Here is a 23407-nt window from a genome sequence, read left to right as displayed (position 1 = left end):
CCCTACATTAGGCATGGAAATGAGGTGTGCTTCTAAAGGGTTCGCAAAAAAGGAGTCCTTCAAGGATATGAATTCATACCATGGCAGCAGCAATGGGCTCAAACATATCACAGATCATGAGGATGACCCAAGACCCATACATGACCCACAAGACCCATACATGTTTCATTCTGATGTACATAGGGTTGTTTTGCATCGAAACCGACTCAATGGCATGTAACAACTTCTATTAACTACTGAAGGCAAACAAGTTCCCAATGTAACTCACGTTTTGCTGGTGTAAAAAAATAATTACACTATGTCTGCAACTCATATAGTGTCTTTCCCTAGGTTAAATAGCCACCACCCCTACATTAGGCATGGAAATGAGGTGTTGTTTGGTTAAAAACCAAAATTGAACATCATGAGGTGTTATGGTAAACACTTCTGATGAACACTGAAGATTATTTGAATAAACTTAGAGAAATGAGTTAGCCTGCTCAAAATCATATTATTTTACTTTTTGTTTTGTTTTGAGGAAAACAGCATGGGGGCTCCGTTTGACCTCTGGCTTCCAAGGCTGATTGCCACAGGCAGAGGTCAGATATAGCTCCACCCTCCAACCCTACTCTGACATCAACCATCCCTCCCACAGCACTCTGCTTCTGTAATTAGGCTCCAGAATTAATTGCATTAGCCACACAGACAGTACTCAATGATTTTGCATTTACTATGTAAATTCACCAGTTACAATTCAGGTGAGAAATACTCAGGACATAGTTCAATCCAGACAGTTTCTTCTCTGCTGTGCCTGCAGGCAGGTCTCTCTCTCTGGCTTTCAGCCTCTTGGCTTTGCCTGTACTCCGTTCAAGCAATATATAAAGCTCTTTTAGGGCTGCCAATAAATGCCCAAAGTGCACGTCACTTCCCTATAGGTCTCAACCCAAAGGCACTCAGCAAACCCAGCTCCCTTCATGAAGTGTCCAGAGTGTCCACCACGCAAGTCAGCCTCCCGCCCCAAAGTGCTTCACTTTTCTTGCACACAGCACAGTGTCCCGTTGGTGGGGAGGGCTGCTTTGTCTCATGCTCTGGTTCGGGGACTCCTGGATCAAGGAGGTTCATTGCACTGCTATCTCAGAATGCAAATGATGTGCTCCACTTCTCACACTCTTCTTTTGCTGGACTTGAGATTCCCACCCACAACCCACTACACCACCAGGGCTCCTTTTAAATTACAAATCCAAACAATATCTTAAGGTTTACATTTCTTCAGTATTTATCATTGTCTTCAAGATAATAGGCCAGCTTTTCAATCATGGAATAGAAAACTTTCTCCCTCTGCTCTCCATCTTAGCTGAGCAAAACTAGCTCTTGACTGGTTTTTGAGCAGTCTGTCCTCTTTTCGCTTGTAGGCCTTTGGACATGCAGTTCACTTTCTCTGCATAGCTGTTTTCTCTTTACTTAGTTAAGTAATGCTGGGTCCCCCACCCCATGCCAGATTTCGAGATCACCTTTTTTGAGTATCCTTTTTTTTTTCTTTTTAAAAAAATAATTAAATCTTTTTATTGGGAGCTTGTACAACTCTTAACACAATCTACACATACATCCACTGGTGTCAGCACTTTTGTACATTTCTTTCCCTCATCACTCTCGAAACATTTGCTTTCTACTTGAGCCCTTGGTATCAGCTCCTCAATTTTCCCCTCCCTTCCCATTCCCCCCTCCTCCATAAACCCTTGATAATTTATAAATCATTATTTTTTTGTCATGTCTACATTGTCCAACGTCTCCCTTCACCCACTTCTCTGCTGTCCATCCCCGAGGGAGGAGGTTATATGTAGATCCTTGTAATCTGTTTCCCCTTTCTCCCTCACCTTCCCTCCACCCTTTTGGTATCACCACTCTCACCACTGGTCCTGAGGGGTTCATCTGTCCTGAATTCCTTGTGTTTCCAGTTTCTGTCTTTCCCAGTGTACTTCCTTCCATCTCCATCTGCATTTGTAAGGTAGTATTGGGGTCAAGATAGTGGGGGGGGGGGCGGGAAGAAGCATTCAAGAACTACAGGAAAATTGTATGTTTCATCATTGCTATACTGCACCCTGACTGGCTCACCCTTCCCGTGACCCTTCTTCAAGTAGATGTCCAATTGCTCACAGATGGGCCCTGGGTCCCCCCTCTGCACTCCCCCTCATTCACAATGCTTTGATTTTTTTTTTCTTTTTTGTCTTTGATGCCTGATACCTGTTCCCTTCGACCCCTCGTGATCTCATAGGCTGGTGTGCTTCTTCCATGTAGGCTTTGTTGTTTCTCAGTTAGATGGTCGCTTGTTTATCTTAAGGCCTTTAAGACCCCAGATGCTATATCTTTTGATAGCCGGGCACCATCAGCTTTCTTCACCACATTTGCTTGTGCACCCGTTATCATCAATGATCATGCATTTTTAGAACAAAGTGTTCTTGTGCTTAGGGAGTACTTGTGTAGGGGCTCACTGTTCATTTGTTTCTTCCATACTAAACCATAAATATATGTACGTAGATCTATTCCCCCTCATTGTATATAAATATATTTACATACGTACATGCCTGTATTTAGAGCTCTATAAATGCCCTTTGCCTCCTAGTTCCTTCCTCTATTTATTTGTACTGTACTCTTGTCCCACTATCATATTCAGCTTTCATTTGGGTTTCAGGAGAGTATCCTTTTATAATCTCTCAAATTAGTTACCTATGTGTATTATAGCATGTATCACAGTATTTTAAAAATTTTGTGTGTATGTGTGTTGTGTGTGTGAGCATGCACCTTTTCCCCTCTTAATCAAAGATTGTTAAGGGGCAGGGATTATATCTTATTTGTCTCTTTATCCTTAATTCCTAACACCTACTAAAAAACTTGCTGCCATCAAGTCAATTCCGATTCATTGTGACCCTATAGGACAGGGTAGAACTGCTCCTACAGGTTTCCTAGTCTGTGCATCTTCCAGAGGAGAAAGCCTCTTCTTTCACCCTTGGAACAGCTGGTGGGTTCAAACTGCTTACCTTGTGGATTGCAACCCAATGAGTAAGTGCTCTGACACTAGGGCTCAACACCTGCCATTAGGTCATAAAACTTAGTAAACCTAAAAATGGAACTATTGATGTTTTTTCTTTCCAGTGGTTGCCCCTGGTGTTCTGCTTGGCCAGTGTGTGAAGTCTTGCCCTGGAGCCACATTGACCCCATAAACAACATCCTGTCTTACTTGAGTTGTGTCTAATCTCCAGATGAAATCTTTAGCAGTGCTGTTCCAGATCATTAGACTTCATTACAGGAGAGGCACGGCCAGAAGAAGGAAGGAAGGAAAGAAAGAGGAAGAAAGTCATCTCTTTTTTCAAATGATTAATCTTGGCAGAATTTCACAGTTTAATAATTTCCTGTTGCGATATAAAAAAATATACTGTGTAGGTTATCAGTCTTAACATTATAGTGCAGGTTGGTTGTTATAGGGCTTAGAGAAAACAGCTGCATAACAGTCAACACACTGGTTGTAAAAAGTCTGAAGTTCTTTAAGATACTCTGCTTGGTACCTAAAACTAGCATTTGACCACCCACGTTTTAAAAGTAAAGGTATTATTTACCAGTGTGAAGTACACATTCACTATGTGTAAGGAGCTTTTTAAGTCATTTTACTTGTATTATCTCAATTAAGCACTAAAATACTGGTAGAATATTTTATTGTACAGAATAATAAACCAAATCTTCAAAAATTAAGAGCTTGAAAAATAATAATTTATAAATTATCAAGGGTTCATCAGGGAGGGAGAGGGGAAATGAGGAGCTGATACCAAGGGCTCAAGTAGAAAGAAAATGCTTTGAAAAGCATGATGGAAACATATGTACAAATGTGTTTGACACAATGGATGAGTGTATGGATTGTGATGAGTTGTGCGAACCCCCAGTGAAATGATTTTAAAAAAATAGAATCAATATATTCTTGGGAAAAAAATAAAGAACCTTGATAAAGGCCACATTGAAATTCATGTTAAAAGCAACTACTGTACTTTTCCAAAATTCCCAGCCTTTGAGATTGAATAACTGTAGAATTTGTAATAAATTCTAGAGATGAAGATAATAGACTTTAAAAAAATTATTTTACATTTTGAGCCTATTATTCAGGAAAATATAAAGCTGAGGTTTGCTTTCATAATACTCTTTAAGCATATTAGGAGATTGGGTAATGTTTTAAGCTTAAATCTTGATATGTTCGAACAAGACACTCTTTTTTTAAAAATCATTTTGTCGAGGGCTTATACAGCTCTCATCACAATCCATACATACATCCATTGTGTCAAGCACATTTGTACATATGTTGCCATTATCATTTTCAAAACATTTTCCTTCTACTTGAGCCCTTGGTATCAACTAATTTATTGCCTTCCTTTCCCTCCCTCATGAACCCTTGATGATGTATAATTTTTTTTTTTTATGTCTTACACTGACATGTCTCCCTTCACCCACTTTTCTGTTGCCTGTCCTACTGGGAGGGTATTATATGTAGATCATTGTGATTGGTTCCCTCATTCAACCTCCCCCACCTCCACCTTACCCTTATTCTCCTGGTATTGCTACTCTCATTATTGGTCCTGAGGGGTTTATCTGTCCTGGATTCCTGGTGTTTCCAGCTCTTACCTGTACCAGTCTACATGCTCTGGTCTAGCCGGATTTTTAAGGTAGAATTGGGGTCATGATAGTGGGGGAGGAGGAAGCATTTAGGAACTAGAGGAAAGTTGTATGTTTCTTCGGTGCTATACTGCACTGAGACTGACTCATCTCTTACTTGTGACCCTTCTGTAAGGGGATGTCTAGTTGTATATAGATGGGCCTCACTTTGCACTCCCCCACATTCACATTGATAGGATTTTTTTGTTAAGGATCTTTGATGCCTGATCCCATCGACACCTCATGATCACACAGGCTGCTGTGCTTCTTCCATGTGAGCTTTGTTGCTACTCAGCTAGGTGGCCACTTGTTTATCTTCAAGTCTTTAAGACTCCAGACACTATGTTTTTTGATAGTCAGGCACCATCAGCTTCCTTCACCACGTTTGCTTATGCACACATTTTGTCTTTAGCGATCGTGTTGGGTAAGTGAACATCACAGAATGCCAGGTTATTAAAACAAAGTGTTCTTGCGTCAAAGGCGAACTTGAGTAGAGGCCCAATGTCTGTCTGCTACTTTAATACTTAACATATAAATATATGTACATAGATGTATTCCCTTTCATTATATATAAGCATATTATTCACATGCCTGTATTTAGACCTCTATAAATGTCCTTTGCTTCCTAGTTCTTTCCTCTATTTCCTTTTACTTTCTTCTTGTCCCACAATCACGTTCGGCCTTCATTCAAGTTTCAGTAATTCTCCCTCGGCCCTTGAACAAACTTCGCCAGGCATCTTATGTCCTCCTTGCCATCGGTTTTAGATCACTCATTGTTCCCTTGTTCCTGGGTTGGTTGACACAGCCCTTCCTTTCCCCCACCTCTCCTCCCGTATCCTTCCCCCTACCCCCCAAATCATCGGTCCCATTGTTTTCTCCTCCAGATTGTTTATACCACCTTTCTTATCTAGATAGACATGCAGAGACAATAATAAGCACAAAAACAAGGCAGAACAAAACAAAACAACAAAAACAAAAAATCAACAGCTAAAAACACCAATGACAAAAAAAGAAAACTGTTATCAATAGTTCCAGGTCTGTTTATTGACCTTTAGGAGTTGTTTCCAGTCGAGTCTGATGGGGTGCCATGCCCTGGCCCCAAAGTCCGTTGTTTTGGTATTCCCTGGGGATTTCATTGCTTTGCTCCCCTTGCTGCTCTGTTGCATTCCCTTAGTGGTTTACCCCTGTGTGGTGAGGTCAGATCGGGCGCAATTCCCTTACTGTGTCTCCAGTATTTACCCCATAACACTGTGGGTCAGAGAAGGATGCAAGACTCTTTTTTAAATTGCAGGTAGCAGAAACTAAATGCATAGTAGCTTTTACAAAAAAGGTCTTAAAAATGGAGGAAACTGTATGATGTTGTTAGGTGCTGTGGAGTCAGGTCCAACTCACAGTGACCCTATGTACAACAGAATGGAAACTCTGCTCCTCCTGTCCTACCCTCACATTTGTTCTGTTTAAGTTTCTTGTTGCAGCCACTGTGTCAATACGTTAGACTTCATCACATGATCAAGAAGTGTAAGTGAGCATACTATAAGAGAAGTGTTTCTTCCATAATATCTTCTGAACCCTCACCAGATGTGAGAACCAACTGTAAGAGGTGATACCAAACCCATGGAAGACGAGAGCTGCCTTAAGATTTGAGACCATAGAAAGGGCGTGGCCACCAAGAGAAGCAGGGCCAGAAGAAGGAAGGAAGGGAAATCTGCATCTTCAGGGTCTTCCTCTTCACTGGCCTATAGCTTTACCAAGTATGATCTCATTCTCTGGGCACTGATGTCTTCTGACAACATGTGAAAGTACTTGAGATGAAGTTTCACCATTCTTGGTTCTGAGGATCAGCCTGACTGTACTTCGAAGACAGATCTGTTTGTTCTTTTAGCAGTCCGTGGTATTTTCTATATTCTTCACCAGCACTGAAATTCAGTTGCATTAATTCTTTGATCTTCCCTTTTTCAGTGTCCAACTTTCACATGCATATGAGACTACTAAAAATACCCTGGCCAACTCGGGTCAAGTACACCTCCATCCTCAAAGTAACATCCTTGCTTTTCAATACTTTAAAGCGGTTTTGTGCTGCAGATTTACCCAGTGCAGTGCATTGTTTGATCGCTTGACTGCTGCTTCCACGAGCATTGATTATAGATAGATCCAAGCAAAATTAAATCCCTGACACTTCTATTTCCCCCCCATAAATCCTGAGGAGGATTTTGGTGTTCCCTGCTTTGAGCCCTCATGCTGCAGGCTGCAGTCCTGACTTTCATCAGCGAGTGCTCAAGGCATCCTCGCTCAGCAAGCAAGGCTGTGTCCTCTGTGTGCACTGAAGGCTGTTACCAAAACTCCTTCAGTCCCGACGCTTAATTGTTTTCCTAGAGAATGTGGTTAAATAAGTGTGCCTTTAGAGCCATGTGCATCTAACTGTGTTTACAGTGTTAGGTATTTACTTTGGAGATTATGCTGAATGCTATCTTGTTTCAAGACTCTTATTACTGAATAGCATGCTTACCTGTGGCAAACAAAAGCAGTGTGACAGAACTTGCATGGAGTAACATTTTCTTTTTTTTAATCGTTTTATTAGAAGCTCATACAACTCTTATCATAGCCTATACATACATCAGTTGTATAAAGCACAATTGTACATTCATTGCCTTTATCATTCTCAAAACACTTGCTCTCCACCTAAGCCCCTGGCATCAGCTCCTCGTTTTTACTCCTCCCTCCCTACTCCCCGCTCCCTTATGAACCCTTGAGGATTCATAAATTATTATTTTGTCATATCTTGCACTGTCCGACGTCTCCCTTCACTCACTCTTCTGTTGGCCGTCCCCCAGGGAGGAGGTCACATGTAGATCCTTGTAATTGGTTCTTCCTTTCCAACCCACCCTCCCTCGATCCTCCCAGTATTGTCCCTCACACCACTGGTCTTGAAGGGATCATCCGCCCTGGATTCCCAGTGTTTCCAGTTCCTATCTGTGCCAGTGTACATCCTCTGGTCTAGCTAGATTTGTAAGGTAGAATTGGGATCATGGTAGTGGGGGAGGAAGAAGCATTGAGGAACTAGAGGAAAGTTGTATGTTTCATTGTTGCTACATTGTACCCTGACTGGCTACTTTTCTCCCCAAGACCCTTCTGTAAGGGAGTGTCCAGTGGCCTACAAATGGGCTTTGGGTCTCCACTCCGCATCTGCCCCCCTCCCCCATTCACTATGATAAGATTTTTTTGTTCTGATGATGCCTGATACCTGATCCCTTTGACACCTCGTGGTTGCACAGGCTGGTGTGCTTTTTCCATGTGGGCTTTGCTGCTTCTGAGCTAGACGGCTGTTTGTTTACCTTCAAGCCTTTAAGACCCCAGATGCTATATCTTTTGATAGCAGGGCACCATCAGCTTTCTTCACCACATTTGCTTATTCACCGGCTTTGTTTTCAGTGGTTGTGTAGGGAAGGTGACCATCATAGAATGCCAATTTAAGAGAAGAAAGTATTCTTGCATCGAGGGAGTACTTGAGTGGAGGCCCAATGTCGGTCTGCTACCTTAATACTAATCCTATAAATATATGCACGTAGATCTATTTCCCCATCCTCATATATAAATATATTTGCATATGTCCATGCCTGTATTTAGACCTCTATAAATGCCCTCTGCCTCCTACTTCTTTCCTCTGTTTCCTTTGACTTTCCTCATGTCCCACTCTCATGCTCAGTCTTCAATTGTAATTGAAGTAATTCCTCTTGGTTTCATTACCCTTGATCACACCCTTCCAGGCCTCCCACACCCTCCTCACTACCGTTTTGGATCACTTGTTGTTCCCTTGTCCCTGGGTTTGTTAACACCACCTCCCCGTCTCCAGTGCCCCGCCCCCCCCCCAGAACTGTTGGTCCCATTGTTTTCTCCTCCAGATTGTTCAGCCTGGAGTAACATTTTAAATGAAAATTTAGGAGCATACATATATAATTAAACAAATTTTCTTTTCATTTTGCAGTTGCAGCAATAGTGTTATTCTGTTCCGCTTCTAGTCCACATAGCATACCTCTGACGGAAGTGATTGAGCCGATATGGCTGATGCTGCTCCTGGGAACTGTGCATTGCCAAATTGTTTCAACAAGAACACCCAAGCCCTCTCTAAGTGCAGGGGGTAGAAGAAGAAGGTACTGTCTGTTTGAAAGTGAGCTTTTTGTAGATTTCTGTCATTTGAATCCAAGACTATTCTTGTCCATTTTATGTTCTTTTAAAGTTGACCTTTCGGAGTAAGGACTATACTCCAGAATTAGTTACCAAATGAATTGGTTTGTGTTTGTTTCATGACCATTTTGAGACCATGTCCCTGCTATTTCTTTCTTTCTCCCTTGAAGTTTATTTGTAGTAGCCTGTTTTCCTTCAAAGGAGATAAAATCAGGCTTCAAAAGTTCATTGGAAAATCCATTATCTTTGAGTTCCATTTTTCCATGAACTTTTTGGATCTACTTAAAATCTTGGATTTCTTGAGATGATTGGAGAAAATAGCCAACAAGAAATTTCAACTAATCTTTATTTAATAAATGCTGTTTTATACTGTTTAATAGTGCTTTTTGATTGACTATTGCCAGTCTCATTGGCCGCTCAACACAGTGAAGCTTTGTAAGAATCTATTGGAACATTTTTGGATCTTGTTTTGAATATTCTTGCTAAGAGATTATAACTTTCAGTTTTTAAAAGCTGAGGTTTTGGCATAGAAGCCTGTCTTATTTTTTAAAAATCATACTGTGTTAAATATATTGCTGATTATAACTATGATCTAAGTTTTTCTTCATCTACAGGTAAGTGGCACTCAAATGGAAAGAAATGCTATGTAAATATTTGCCCAGTCCAATCCTTACAATGTCCATTGACCTATCAGTATGAGCAAGAAATAATATTTCAATGTTTATAAAAATTGTTCTTGAATATGTTCTGTGATACGTGGATTAAATTTTATCTAGTACCTCTGAGTTTGTTATGCATTCAAGTTGATGTGTTTTTTTATGCATTCAAGTTGATGTTTGAATGCACCACAGAGAAATTGGTTATTAAAAATGTAAAGCTACCTTCCACTTTTAATCTCTTCTGATGAAGGAAATTAAGAAAAGCAGCCCATTTGGAAGTGCATAGGGAAGGAGATGGTTCTAGTACCACAGATAACACGCAGGAAGGAGCAGTTCAGAGCCACGGTCCAAGCACCTCTTACAGTGTTGGCGCTGTCTTCAGAGATCTCTGGCATGCTGCTTTCTTTTTATCAGGGTTTGTATTCATTCAAGGATTTATTTGGCACAGAGATGCAGTATCCCTCTTCTGGCATTTTAGTCTCAGTTAATGAATATTCATGTTTAAATATTGACCTCATTATGAATTTTGTTCGGATAAATTTTAGATAATAAAACAACAGAGCCCATAAAGGTTACTTTGAGATGTATAAATATGAGAATGGATACAGATATACCAGAAAAGTATCTTTAGCTAAAATTATTTGATATTTGTTTCTTTTATGGCTTCTGAAGCATGTGATTTCTTCTGCTAGCTGATTAATTTATTTTTAAATTGTCTTTGTTACTCTGTGAATTGGAAAAAATTTTGTCCTCCTGAGAATATGCTTAATAACCTGCCTCAGTTATTAAGCATTAAGTGTTGAATTAACAGAATAAAGTATATATAGTAGTAAAAAATTCTGCTTTTATACACTGGGCTTTTTGTTTAGTTTGTACCTAGCAATGAAGATTTATTAGCAAATAGGGAAATCACATTAAAGCACACTTTAAAAATAAAATTTTGAATACTTAATTTACCCAAATCTTTAAAAATTATATTACTAAGTTGCATGTAATTTGCATACCATAATATATTTGAAAAGAGTTAAAAAGCTGTGATGAAAACAACAAATTAATTAGAGTTGCAAAATTTAAAAATTAAGGAAAGGGATACTGCAAATAACTATATTGTCACTTGTTAATTCCTCTACTAATACAGTGTTTTCATCAAGTTGTGATTTTGCACTGATGATAAAGTTTATCATGCATTATACAATTATGCAGTTATATCTTGAAAATTTTTTGTAGTATTTTGATAAGTTTTCAAAAATCTAAATAGTTGGCAGTAATTGATTAAGTAGATTCCCTGCCCATTTCAACCACTCATTCTTTGTCCTGTGTATAAGTTTGATTTTTTAAAATTATTTTATATTGTGTTTCATTCTGCCTTGACTACTCACACTTTTTGCCATTTTTTAAAAAATTAGCTCTTTTCGAACCACAAGATGTGGTAATTTTCTTATAGGAAAATCAATTTTTGAATGTTTTTTGAGGTCTTTGAGCAATTATACATGGTGGATGTATTTTCCTTTCCGGAAATTATTTAGTTGTCTAAAATTTATTTTGTATTACACAGCATTCAGAATTTCGAACTTAGTGGACTGGGGTCTTTGGACACTCTGCCATGTTTCTTTACTTAAATGAGATCCCGGACTAACCATATTCTTGCTTTGGCTATCGTGTGACTATTACTAGCCACACCAAAACCCAAACTTGCGATCATCAAGTTGATTCAATCTCATAGTAGTTATTGATAATAATAGTGGCTAACAACCCCAGATTTCGTCTTTTTAATAATGAAAACTGCTTACTTAAATGTTTTTTAATAGTGTACTGTTTTCAACTGTCTCATTTAGGATTGTTTGCCAGCACATGAATAAGCTTGCTTTTAACATTAACTTCCAAAAGATTTAAGAAAATGTAAACTTTAGAATTTCTAAACTGAATCCTGAAATCTCAAAAATGCTGTGTTTTTTGAGACAAAATGGAAGAAAGATGAAGCTTTCTACCTTCATTAGAAACTACAGTCTCAGAAATACCCCCGGCAGTTCTGCTGGGTCCTTTAGGGTCACGATGAGTCTGAATTGACTCAGTTAGCAGTGAGAGTGGGTTTTTAATTGAGATAAAATTTACGTTTGTCAGGAAAGGCTCTAACTGACAGGTTAACCAAAACTTGTTTAACAAAGTTGTTTTGGGTGATTATGAACTGAAAAGCTGGATATTTCCATTGAGGTAGCTCAAGTAACATAATTGGTTGAGTAAAAAAAGGTATCACTGCACAAATCGCTTTGAGTATGATCTCTTGATGTTCTCTGAAAAAACATTGTTCTTTATATCCTATATTTATAAATTGGAGAAATCTGCCTATTATCTAAGTATATTTCATTCTCAAGATAATATTCTTTTTAATACAAGAGGGTATTTCTCATTTGAAAAAATTAGAAATTATTGTGAGAGAACTTATGAAGTTTAGTAAATGAACCTGAAGAATCAACTGAAAAAGTAAAAGCAATCATATTTAATAATTTAGTACTTAAGTTTCAATGAATATCTATAGTTTTGCATAAGTAACATACATTTAACATTTTTTTTCTTCCATGTATTTATTGTTAGTGTTAGATTTTACTGGTGGGGAAAATATGCACAACGAAATACCTTCTACATGTATACTTCAGTGCCATTGATTATACTTGGTTATGCAGCCATTATTGATATGGTGTTTATTCTTTTTTAAAACATTTTATTAGGGGCTCATACAACTCTTATCACAATCCATACATATACATACATCAATTGTATAAAGCACATCTGTACATTCTTTGCCCTGATCATTTTCTTTTTTTCTCTTCTTTTTTTACATTTTATTAGGGGCTCATACAACTCTTACCACAATCCATACCTATACATACATCAGTTGTATAAAGCACATCCGCACATTCCCTGCCCCAATCATTCTCAAAGCATTTGCTCTCCACTTAAGCCCTTTGCATCAGGTCCTCTTTTTTTTTCCCTCCCTCCCCACTCCCCCCTCCCTCATGTGCCCTTGGTAATTTATACATTGTTATTTTGTCATATCTTGCCCTATCCGGAGTCTCCCTTCCCCCCCCCCTTCTCTGCCGTCCATCTCCCAGGGAGGAGGTCACATGTGGATCCTTGTAATCAGTTCCCCCTTTCCAACCCACTCACCCTCCACTCTCCCAGCATCGTCCCTCACACCCTTGGTCCTGAAGGTATCATCCACCCTGGATTCCCTGTGCCTCTAGCCCTCCTATGTACCAGTGTACAACCTCTGTCCTATCCAGCCCTGCAAGGTAGAATTCGGATCATGGTAGTTGGGGGAGGAAGCATCCAGGATCTGGGGGAAAGCTGTGTTCTTCATCGGTACTACCTCGCACCCTGACTGACCCATCTCCTCTCCTAAACGCCTCTATGAGGGGATCTCCAGTGATTGACACTTGGGCCTTGGGTCTCCACTCTGCACTTCCCCCTTCATTCAATATGGTATACACACACACACACACACACATATCTACATATGCACATATATATATATCTTTTTTTTTGCATGATGCCTTATACCTGGTCCCTTTGGCACCTTGTGATCACACGGGCCGGTGTGCTTCTTCCATGTGGGCTTTGTTGCTTCTGAGCTAGATGGCCTCTTGTTCACCTTCAAGCCTTTAAGACCCCAGACACTATCTCTTTTGATAGCCGGGCACCATCAGCTTTCTTCGCCACATTTGCTTATGCACCCATTTGTCTTCAGCGATCCTATCATGGAAGTGTGTAGCCAATGATACGATTTTTTGTTCTTTGATGCCTGATAAATGATCCCTTCGGGACCACGTGATCACACAGGCTGGTGTGTTCTTCCATGTGGACTTTGTTGCTTCTGAGTTAGATGGCCGCTTGTTGATCTTCAAGCCTTTAAGACCCCAGACACTATCTCTTTTGATAGCTGGGCACCATCAGCTTTCTTCACCACATTTACTTGTTCACCCGCTTTAGCTTCAGCAGTTGTGTCAGGAGGGTGAGCATCATAGAGTGCCAATTTAATAAAAGAAAGTATTCATGCATTGAGGGAGTGCTTGAGTAGAGGCCCAAGGTCCTTCCGCCCCCTTAATACTTAACCTATAAATATAGACACATAGATCTATTTCCCCATCCTCATATATATATATATTTGCATGTACATGTCTTTGCCAACCCTCCATAAATGTCCTTTGACTCCTAGCTCTTTCTTCCATCTCCCTTGACTTTCCTCCTGCCCTACTACCATGCTCCGTCCCCAGCTGGGTTACAGCTATACCTCTTCTCTACGCAACCTTACCCTTGATCATTCCCCACCAGGCCTGCCTCTTCCCCCTCTCTACCATTTTGGGTACATTTTTTGTTTTTGCCACTGTACTCTCCTCCAAAGATATTTTCGTAAGCTCACTTGCTCAAATTTTTATAGCAATATGCAAAATAACCAGCATAATGCACTTTTGAAAATACCTTAAGTGGGATTGAATGTAGTTAGAGAAAGTATATAATAGCGCTATTTGCTTAAAAATAGTCTTTATCTTAAAATAGCATAATTGTAGTTTTTACTGAAACAAAACTAAAATTCTGAATTATATATTACTTTGGCTTAAAACCCATTTCAGATAGACATTGTTTTCTTTCATGTTCTTTTTAAAAATTCATTTGCCTATTGTCACTGCCAAGCAAAAGAGATTTTTTTTTTTAGTTGAGAAAGTAACTTATATAAATTGTCACTGATGGGGTCGCTATGTGTCAGGATCAACTCCGAAGCTGTGGTTTGCCTTTGTTTTGTTGTTTTAGAGGCAGATTACATTTCATGTTAACACACATACTTGATTGACCTACCTTTAAAATTCCTGCCTGTTTAACCTCAGTGTTTGAAATTTGTAATATGAAAGTTAACAATTCAGTAACTATATTCTTCACAGAAATAGAGTTCACTGCCTACTGCAAGTTAAAGTGGTATACAGCCCTACTAGAAACTTTTGGTACAAGAATTAAAATTGTACTTTTACTGATTGTAATGTATTAGTTTAAATAGTTGATGCTCTGTTGCCTACCTTCCATAGACAAGAATGGAGAAGATTTAGATGCTAGTAATACCCCAAATCTTAAAAAATACCTAGAGGCGCCACCTGCCCCAAACAAACAAACTCTGAGAGGCCACAACTGAATAACTCATTGTATGAGGGGTTACCCCCCAAAAAAATCCCCGAAATTTTTTTCAATGCTATGTATTTAAACTTTTGTGTATAAAACAACCTTATCACCTTCAAAGTACTCTCTATTACATTATACATTGCATTACTTAATACATTTGTGAAATCTGCTATTTCATTCTTGGAGACATTTTTCCAAACTCATCTGTTTGGATGACTGACAGCCCTTCCCTTGGTTTTTATTTTCACCCCTGTATGTCATCAAATCAATGTCCTTTCGTGTCCCTCTTCATTCACAGAAACAAAAACGCTGCAAGGAGCAAGGTCAGGTGAATAATATGTGTGGGGCAAGAGAGGCATGCTGTTTTTTGCAAAAAGCTGGCGCACTCAGGTGGCTGTGTGAGCAGGTAGTGGCAAAACCGGCCCCCTATCTGCTACAATCAGTTCTTTTTTGTCACACATTGTTACGCAATCTTTTCAGAACCTCTAAATAGAAAGCTTGATGAACAGTCTGACCTGGTGGAATGAAATCCAAATGCACTGCAAGTTGACATTTTTGTCCATTTGGGAAGTTAACAGACATCCAGAACAAGGTTTATCATCAATTGACATTTCACCTGTTTTGAAACAAGAAAACCACTCATACATTTGAGTTTTTCCCATAGTGCTATTCTTGTGTGTGTGTGTTCAACATCACAACAGTTTCTAAGGCATTTTTGCCAAGCAGTAAACAAAATTCCACAGCCACAAACTGTTCTCTTTAAATCAGCCACCACAAAAAATGAGGTTCAATTGAAACTGCTTTTAAGAAAAAATCCATGCCTCTCCTCTCTCTCTCCATTTCTCTGCCACCCCGATTGCGGTGGTGCTCTGACTTCACCATGTCGTCTCATAAGACTTTCAGGATCAAGAGATTCCTGGCCAAGAAACAGAAGCAGAATCGGCCCATTCCACAGTGGATTCGAATGAAAACCGGTAATAAAATCAGGTACAACTCCAAGAGAAGACATTGGAGAAGAACCACGCTGGGGCTGTAAGGAGCCCCCTGAAGGGTGGCACGCATGGCTTCATTTTCCCAGGCTCAAATTTTGTCCCCATCTGATGACTTGAACTTCTATTGGCAAATAATCTGGTTTATTCCTTGATTTTTTGCTTCCTCATCAAGTTTCACAATAAATGATGTAAGGCTGTTGGTGTGAAAAAAAAGAAAAGAAAAAATCCACTGTGACCTGAGAGGACCTTCCCAGGTGATGCCACTGGGTGCACTAATTTAGATAGTTGCTTGATGCCCACCTAGAGGGGGAAATGCATACTATGAAAGCTCCATCCAGTGCAATTCTGGTTTTCTTGGGGTACCCCCTCCTATTTCATTAGGTGGACCAATTCTCGAAAGATTATAGGTACCATTGAATCTGATTTGGTACATATCTCTCAAGCATTTGACATTATAAAGAAAATCTTCTCTAAATTGTATGGTGTGACCCCATATGGCAATATAAAAGATTTCTAACATAAAATGACCAAAAATTAATTCAAATTTAAACATGTAATGAATTTAAGGTGTTTCTGGCAGCACTTGATGAAAAGGGGTACCAAGTAAAAAAAGTTTAAGAGACCTTGTACCAGGGAAATATACCATATAACTTGAGTACCAGCTGGCCCGAATATCAGCCAAGGCACCTAATTTTACCACAAAATCTGCACTAAAAATGTGCTGGAAAAGCTCAGCTTATACACAAGTACATACAGTAATCAGTCTGAAGATCTTTGAAAAGGTTGTTAGTATGTGAGCAATATGTACACATCGCTCCAGATAACAGTGACGGTAAGAAGCAGTCTTCTGTGTCACTGTCTTATACCTGAGGTTTTCCTCATTTTGCCTTTCAAACTCTCCTTTCTTAGAGGACATCCTTCCTTATAGAAGTGAGAGTAAGACTAGGAATTCTACACCACGTGCTAGAACAAGATCCCTTCTGTTGCTTACTTTCCCCAGCAACTCCCTAGTGTCTGTTATTACTGAAGGGATGTCCTTCAATCTGTCTGTATGTCTCAGTATTTTAGAGAGTACCAACAAATAATGGCAATACAGAATTTTTTTAAACATCAAAACACAGTTGTCTTCATATTTGATATAGTAGATTTGTATTATTATATATTTTTTGTATCTCTTTATTGGTGAGCTTGTTGTGTTAACTTTTGTTTGAAGTTTCAGGTAAGAAATACATCCAGTTTTGTGACATATTTATAGTGTAGATTGCACAGTTATTTGCATACTTCAAAAAAGACTAAAATCTTCATTATCTCTCAAAGGAAAGTAATTATAATGCATCTATGTCTAAAGGCCATTTCTTCCCCAGAGTAGCTTTAACAGAGAACCACTTTTTGAATGTCAAGCATAATGCCCAATCCCACTGCTGTTGAGTCAGTTCTGACTCATAGCAACTGCATTGTCTTCATTATTGTTCTCTAGTTTACATCGCTGGGTTTTCTTATCCATGTAGTGCCTACTCAGAATTCATGAAATCCGTGACGAGAGGGCTTGCTAAGGAAGCTAACAAGTTGTAATGCCAGTGAGAAACACTCAGGGCTGCGGTGTTTTCAGGTGTAACAATCAATGCTAAAAGGGGTACACCTCTCCACCATAACCCTCAACCCCAAGGTATTCAGTTCAGTCTCCATGAGTCAGCAAACCCAGCTTCCTGAATTAAGTGCCCAGAGGCACTCCATAAGCCATCCTCCTGCCCTAAGGCACTCAGCTTCACTTGTCTCCCTTTGGGAAGTCCTTCACTCTTTGATGCTCTGGGTCCAGATCTTCCTCTCCTTCTCGGGTGTTACAGCTGTCTGTGCAGGGATCTTGGGTTGAGGAGACACGCTCCACTCCTAGCTCTTGCTGGTGATGAGATTCCCTCCTCCTGCTTCTCAGAGGGCTCATTTTACATGTAGCAAGATGGCACTCTAGGGAATCCTTTCAGTATCACCCCCTCCTCACCAGACCCACACAGGGAAAGGTCCTTTGGTGGGTGTCAGAGACTGGCTAGAGGAGCCACATTCCATAATGCACTGCCCCTGCGTCAGTCAGCAGAACTGCCTCCGGTTACTAAGGCTGTAGATTTTTCCAGAAGCAGATTGCCACATGTTTCTTCAGAGCAGCTAGTGGGTTTCGACCACTGATCTTTCGGTTAGCAGATGAGCACTTTAACCACTGTACCAACAGGGCTCCTGTCAGGCATACTGCTCTTAAGAAAATTCTACATAAGTCATGCTTTCCAAAGATTACAGTGCCTGGCTAATTATAATACATTAGCAACAGAAGTTGCACATTTTCCCCAAATATATATATATATATATATTTTAATTAATCATTTTATTGGCGCTCATACAACTCTTATCACAATCCATACATACATCAATTGAGCAAAGCACCCTTATACATTCGTTGTACTCGTCATTCTCAAAATTCATCTTCCACTTGGGTTCCTGGAATCTGCTCGGTTTCCCTTCCCCCCCCCTCCCCTCCCTCCCCTCTCTCCCCTTCCCCCTGGTCCCTTAATAGTTTATAAATAATTATTTTATCTTATCTTACACTGCCCAGCGTCTCCCCTCACCCAACCTCCCATTGCCCATCTCCCAGAGAGAAGGTCACACATAGATCTCTAAGATCGGTTCTCCCTTTCTACACCCCCTTCCCTCCCGGTGTCGCCACTCTCACCGCTGGTGTTGAGGGTTCATCCGCCCTAGATTTCCTATGTCTCCAGATCCCTACTGCACCGCTGTACATCCTCTGGTCTAACCAGGTCCGCAAGTTAGAATTGGGGTCAACTTAATTGGGAGGAAGGAGGCGTTCAGGAACTAGAGGAAGGTTTTGAGTTTCATTGTTGCTACACCCAAATATTTTTAATTCAAACTTTAATACATTAAGTTTATTCAAACTTAAATTCTGTTTTTGTCATGGGAGAAGTTAGGTGGTATAGAATTATATGCTTCCTGTTCTCAAGATATTCTTAACTTCCCTGCCCAGATACCTCTGACTCACAGTGTTTGGATTCAGCTATGAAAATATTATAACTTTGATTGTACTAAATAGATACATGTTTTGAGTGCAGCTGTCAGAAAGTATCAGGGTGTGTTTTGTTCTTGTTGTTTTGTTTCCAGTGGATAATTTTAAAAATTTCCATTTCCTTTTATTTTGTAATATTATAATCCCTAATGCCAGCTTGCTATCCTGCTTTCAATCTTTGGTAGGGAATGGTGGGTTTGATATATGTCTTTATTTCTGAATCAAAGAGTTATTTATCTTGCCTGTGTTCCTTTGGGGAAATTAATATTCTTTGAGATTCTTACTTTAATTTATTAAAGGAGGTGAGTCACTCAGACTTACCTGGAGTAGTCACAGTTTTTTAAATCTCTTTACCTGCTAGAATTAGTGAGAAATGCTATAGAACCACATTGTCTTTTAGCATTTTTTTTCTTTGCTCAAATCTAAACAATACTCCACCAGGCTACACATCTATTTTCATTAAAAAATAGATAGCCTTTACTTCAAACTTACTGAAAAGTTAAACAAACAACAGGGACTCTTCTGGAGACTGGGTTCATTAAATATCCACCATTCATTACTAGGTTAAACCTATAGGTGTATTGTTTGGCAGAATATCACAGAAGTGATGCTTTGTAACCTAGTATCTTATAATGTTGACTTGTTTCTTTAGTGGTGATGTTTACATTAATCAGTTGATTAGGATCATGTCTGCTAAAGATCTCCACTCTACATTTTCATATTGTTGTTTGGTGCCATTGGGCCAGTTCCAACCTTTGGCAACTTATGCACACATACCAGAACACTGCCTGGTCCTGCAGCACTGTCCTCACAGTGTTGCAGCCATGGTGTCAGTCCATCTCACCGAGGGCCTTCCTCACGTCTATAATATAAGCAAATATGCTGTGGGGAGATACTTTGAAACTATGAGACTATCCCATTCCTTGTTGCATGTTTCCACTTTAGTTGTAGCATCCATTGATGAGCCTTTCCTTAATTATTACTAAGGTAGTTGTCCAAAACCCAAACTCTCCTCTCTCTCTCTCTCTCTCTCTCTCTATATATATATATATATATACACACACACATATATATATATGCATTAACTGTCTGATGGAATTGATTTACTTATTTTGTTACTGTTATTTTAATGACTAAATTGATAAGATTTGGCTGGAAAGGCAAAAGCAGTTTCTGAGTCCTTTTGATAGGTCCTTATCATTCCTTCTTAACTTTCTGGCACAATGAACTTGTTCAGGTTCAACTTGGAACTTCCCCTGTTCTAAGCCTGAACAACCATCTTTCCAATTAAAGACGTATGTAGAAAACAAGATTGGACACCAAAGTAAAACTTGCTGCCGGGATGCTACTATCCCCAGTCCCTGCTGATGGGTAGAATTAGGGTGTGTGTGTGTGTCCCTTTTACATTTACATTGATTTCAGTATATATCTAGATAAAATGAAAACCATGAATTTAAGCTGTAGGGTCGTAGAAATTATTCTGTTGCTATCTCTTTCTATATTTATGTTTTCCTTTTCTGTCAGTAAAAAATATGTATGGTTCTTGTTGTCCTGAATAGTTTAAGAGTTCCTTATGTAGACCCCTTCTCTTGGCCCCACTGGCAACCTGCTCTAACCCTGTTCTCACCCGGCCTCATTATTGACTGTTACTGGGCTACCATGTTGTCTCATTCCATTGTTCCCATCAAGCCTGCTATCACCAGCCATTGGCTAGCTATCTCCATTGTATTTTAAAATAACGCCCCCTCCCAACACACAGGCACATACACACTTCAACTTGGTTTTAAGTGTGTTTGCTTTGGTTCATGGGAAGCATCAGATATCTACTGACGCTTACACATTTGCTGTTCTTATCTACTGATTGTGTTATATGTATGTACTTTGAAGGGGTGTTTGGGAGAGAAACATATGAGAGAATATTGGAACAAAGCATACAAGGAAGGGAGAAAGGAGAAACTAGTTGAAAGGTATCATACAGAATGAGTGCTATTAGAATTCCCCCCTGAATAAATGGACTTTAAAGAAGGACTACCTTTCCCTTAGACAGCTGGCTAAAGCAGTGCTGCTCTGTCCTGATTCAAAGCCCCTTTGTCCAGGCCATAGTCCTTGGACTCTCCAGGCATCTGGTTTACTTTGTAAGTTGCTGGAGTTTTCAGATACTATTATTCACTATGACTTCTGGTGTTCCACTTCAGGCTTCTACCTACTGCCTGGTCTTCATCAGGATATACTGAGTACTTCTGGCCCAGTGTCTTCATTTTTCTTCCCAAATTAATTTCTGTTCTTACATTTCATGTCAGATTAATCATTTTGTCATCTCTTCATCACCTTTCACCCTTCTCTTCCCTTTCAAGTCTTAGTTTATTACCATGGCCTTTCCATTTGCCTTCATAAATACTTCTCCAGCCCACTCGCTTTCTCTGTCTTCAGGTTTCTGACATTTCCAGTATATCAAGTACGTTCACTTCCTTGTTCTTTTTCACACTTATGAGGAGTACTAGGAATACTTAATTAACTACTGGTGTTTCTGTTGCTTGCATTCTTAATTAAGTAGAAATGGTCACAAATTTCTTCTGCAATTTTTTTTCCATTTCTCCTCATTCTATTAAAATTGACTTTCTGAGGCCTGGAGGCACAGGGAATCCAGGGTGGATGATACCTTCAGGACCAAGAGTGTGAGGGGCGATGCTGGGAGAGTGGAGGGTGAGTGGGTTGGAAAGGGGGAACTGATTACAAGGATCCACATGTGACCTCCTCCCTGGGAGAGGGACGGCAGAGAAGGGGGGGAAGGGAGACTCCGGATAGGGCAAGATATGACAAAATAACGATGTATAAATTACCAAGGGCACATGAGGCAGGGGGGAGCGGGGAGGGAGGGGAAAAAAAAAGACCTGATGCAAAGGGCTTAAGTGGAGAGCAAATGCTTTGAGAATGATTGGGGCAGGGAATGTATGGATGTGCTTTATACAATTGATGTATGTATATGTATGGATTGTGATAAGAGTTGTATGAGTCCCTAATAAAATGTAAAAAAAAAAAGAAAAGAGGAGAAAAAAAGAGAAAATGATTAGGGCAAAGAATGTACAGATGTGCTTTATACAATTGATGTATGTATATGTATGGACTGTGATAAGAGTTGTATGAGCCCCTAATAAATTCTTTAAAAAGAAAAAATAAATTGACCTTCATTTCCCTTCCAGTCTTTTAGTGTTCTCTGTTCCATGACTCTTTGCTTTTTTAGTCTCTATTTGCCTCTGAATATTGTGTAGAAAGTAAAAAGTCATAAGACTGGGCTCTTGAGTCTTGCAACTCTGTGGACATACGTTCTGAATATATATATATTTTAAGCACCAGAGTCATGAACATATGTGGGAACTATGGTCTGTCCTATTGAGGAACCTGGCAGGCGGTCGGTTTGCATAATATGGGAACTCCCATGGTGCTGATTAGTGTGTTATGAACAAAGTCTAATGGGAATTTTCCTGAAGAGTAGGCAGTTGGAAGTCATGTGGAGCATATAATTTCATAATCAGGTCTATATTCTAATGTCAGCTTTGCCTCTGTCTGACTGTGGCACTTAAAAGAATCACTTTGTGCTTCAGATCCCTTGTTGCCAAAAAGAGCATTTGGAAAATTGATGTGTTTAAAAGCCCTCCTCACATCTAAAAGACAAATTCGAGTTGAACTGATTAGCTGTAGTGTTCAAGATAATGTTTTCCTGTGGGTGTTTAGAATAGATGTCAATTAGGTTTACTTTTACATATTCTACTTTTGTTTTTTAACTTACATGAACAGAGTTTACCCCCACTCCTTGCTTATCAACATGGTTAAGTCTAAAGACCAGGTCATAATGTAAAAGTCAATGTTATGTGAAAATGGACGCTGACCACAGCATTACATAACTGTCAGGTTAATGCCAAACCACTGGGAATCATGACCCAGCCAAGTTGACATAGAAGCCTATCCATCACAGCACTGTTTCATACTTTGCCATTTATTACTGCCAAAAGTACATCATTAGTGCACAAAATAATTGGAAAGCAGATATTTTTTACTATGCTTGTAAATGCGAACTATCAGATAATGATCTGGTGACTGAGTGAGGAGGAGCTGAGCTTACTTTGCCCTTTTTGTTTATTTGCCCATTCTTGTAAGGCTGATGACCTTGGGGGAGTGATTTAAATAGACTTGCTTTTTAGTAATGGTTTACAAGAGACTTGATCTGCACTGTGCACATTTAATTTTGCTGGGGACTTGCATGTTTATACTGACCACTTCCCTGGATAGCAGTTCTTCCACCGGAGTTTCTGAAGGGAAATGCTCTAACAATTACCTAGTAATCAAAATGTCTTGTTTATTATTTCCCATGTTATGTATATGTTTATAATGAGTATCCTTGGCTGATTTTTATTAATGAATATCTCATTCTAGCCTTTTAGGTATTTATGAATTTAATGATTACCGTAACTTTTCCCCAGATAGTATTTCAGTGCGTGAAAGAGATTGCTTCATTGTTTTCTTTTTGTGCTTCACTTTTTTTATCTCCATTTCTATTCTTTAAAGATTTTCGGGTTTTTTAAAATCATTTTATTGGAGGGTCATACAACTCTTATCATAATCCATATATATATCAATTGTATAAAGCACATTTGTACATTTATTACCCTCATCAT

General features: G+C 39.4%; 1 protein-coding gene across 5 annotated transcripts in view; it reads left to right on the top strand.

Moving 5' to 3' along the window:
• The window catches only part of PHTF2 (putative homeodomain transcription factor 2), a 142456-nt gene that overhangs the window by 80442 nt on the left and 38607 nt on the right, over positions 1-23407 (top strand). For 4 of the 5 annotated variants that reach the window (XM_075558489.1, XM_075558490.1, XM_075558487.1 and 1 more), the window contains 2 exons: positions 8654-8819; positions 9763-9927. In XM_075558489.1, coding sequence (XP_075414604.1) covers positions 8654-8819; positions 9763-9927 — 331 coding nt within the window. The remainder of the gene's footprint in view (positions 1-8653; positions 8820-9762; positions 9928-23407) is intronic. The other variant, XM_075558488.1, reaches the window with a different exon arrangement.

Source organism: Tenrec ecaudatus, chromosome 9 (genome assembly GCF_050624435.1).
Source record: "Tenrec ecaudatus isolate mTenEca1 chromosome 9, mTenEca1.hap1, whole genome shotgun sequence".
In the NCBI taxonomy this organism is placed as follows: domain Eukaryota; kingdom Metazoa; phylum Chordata; class Mammalia; order Afrosoricida; family Tenrecidae; genus Tenrec; species Tenrec ecaudatus.
The sequence above is the reverse complement of the archived record's forward strand: the minus strand, read 5'-3'. Positions and strand labels throughout refer to the sequence as shown.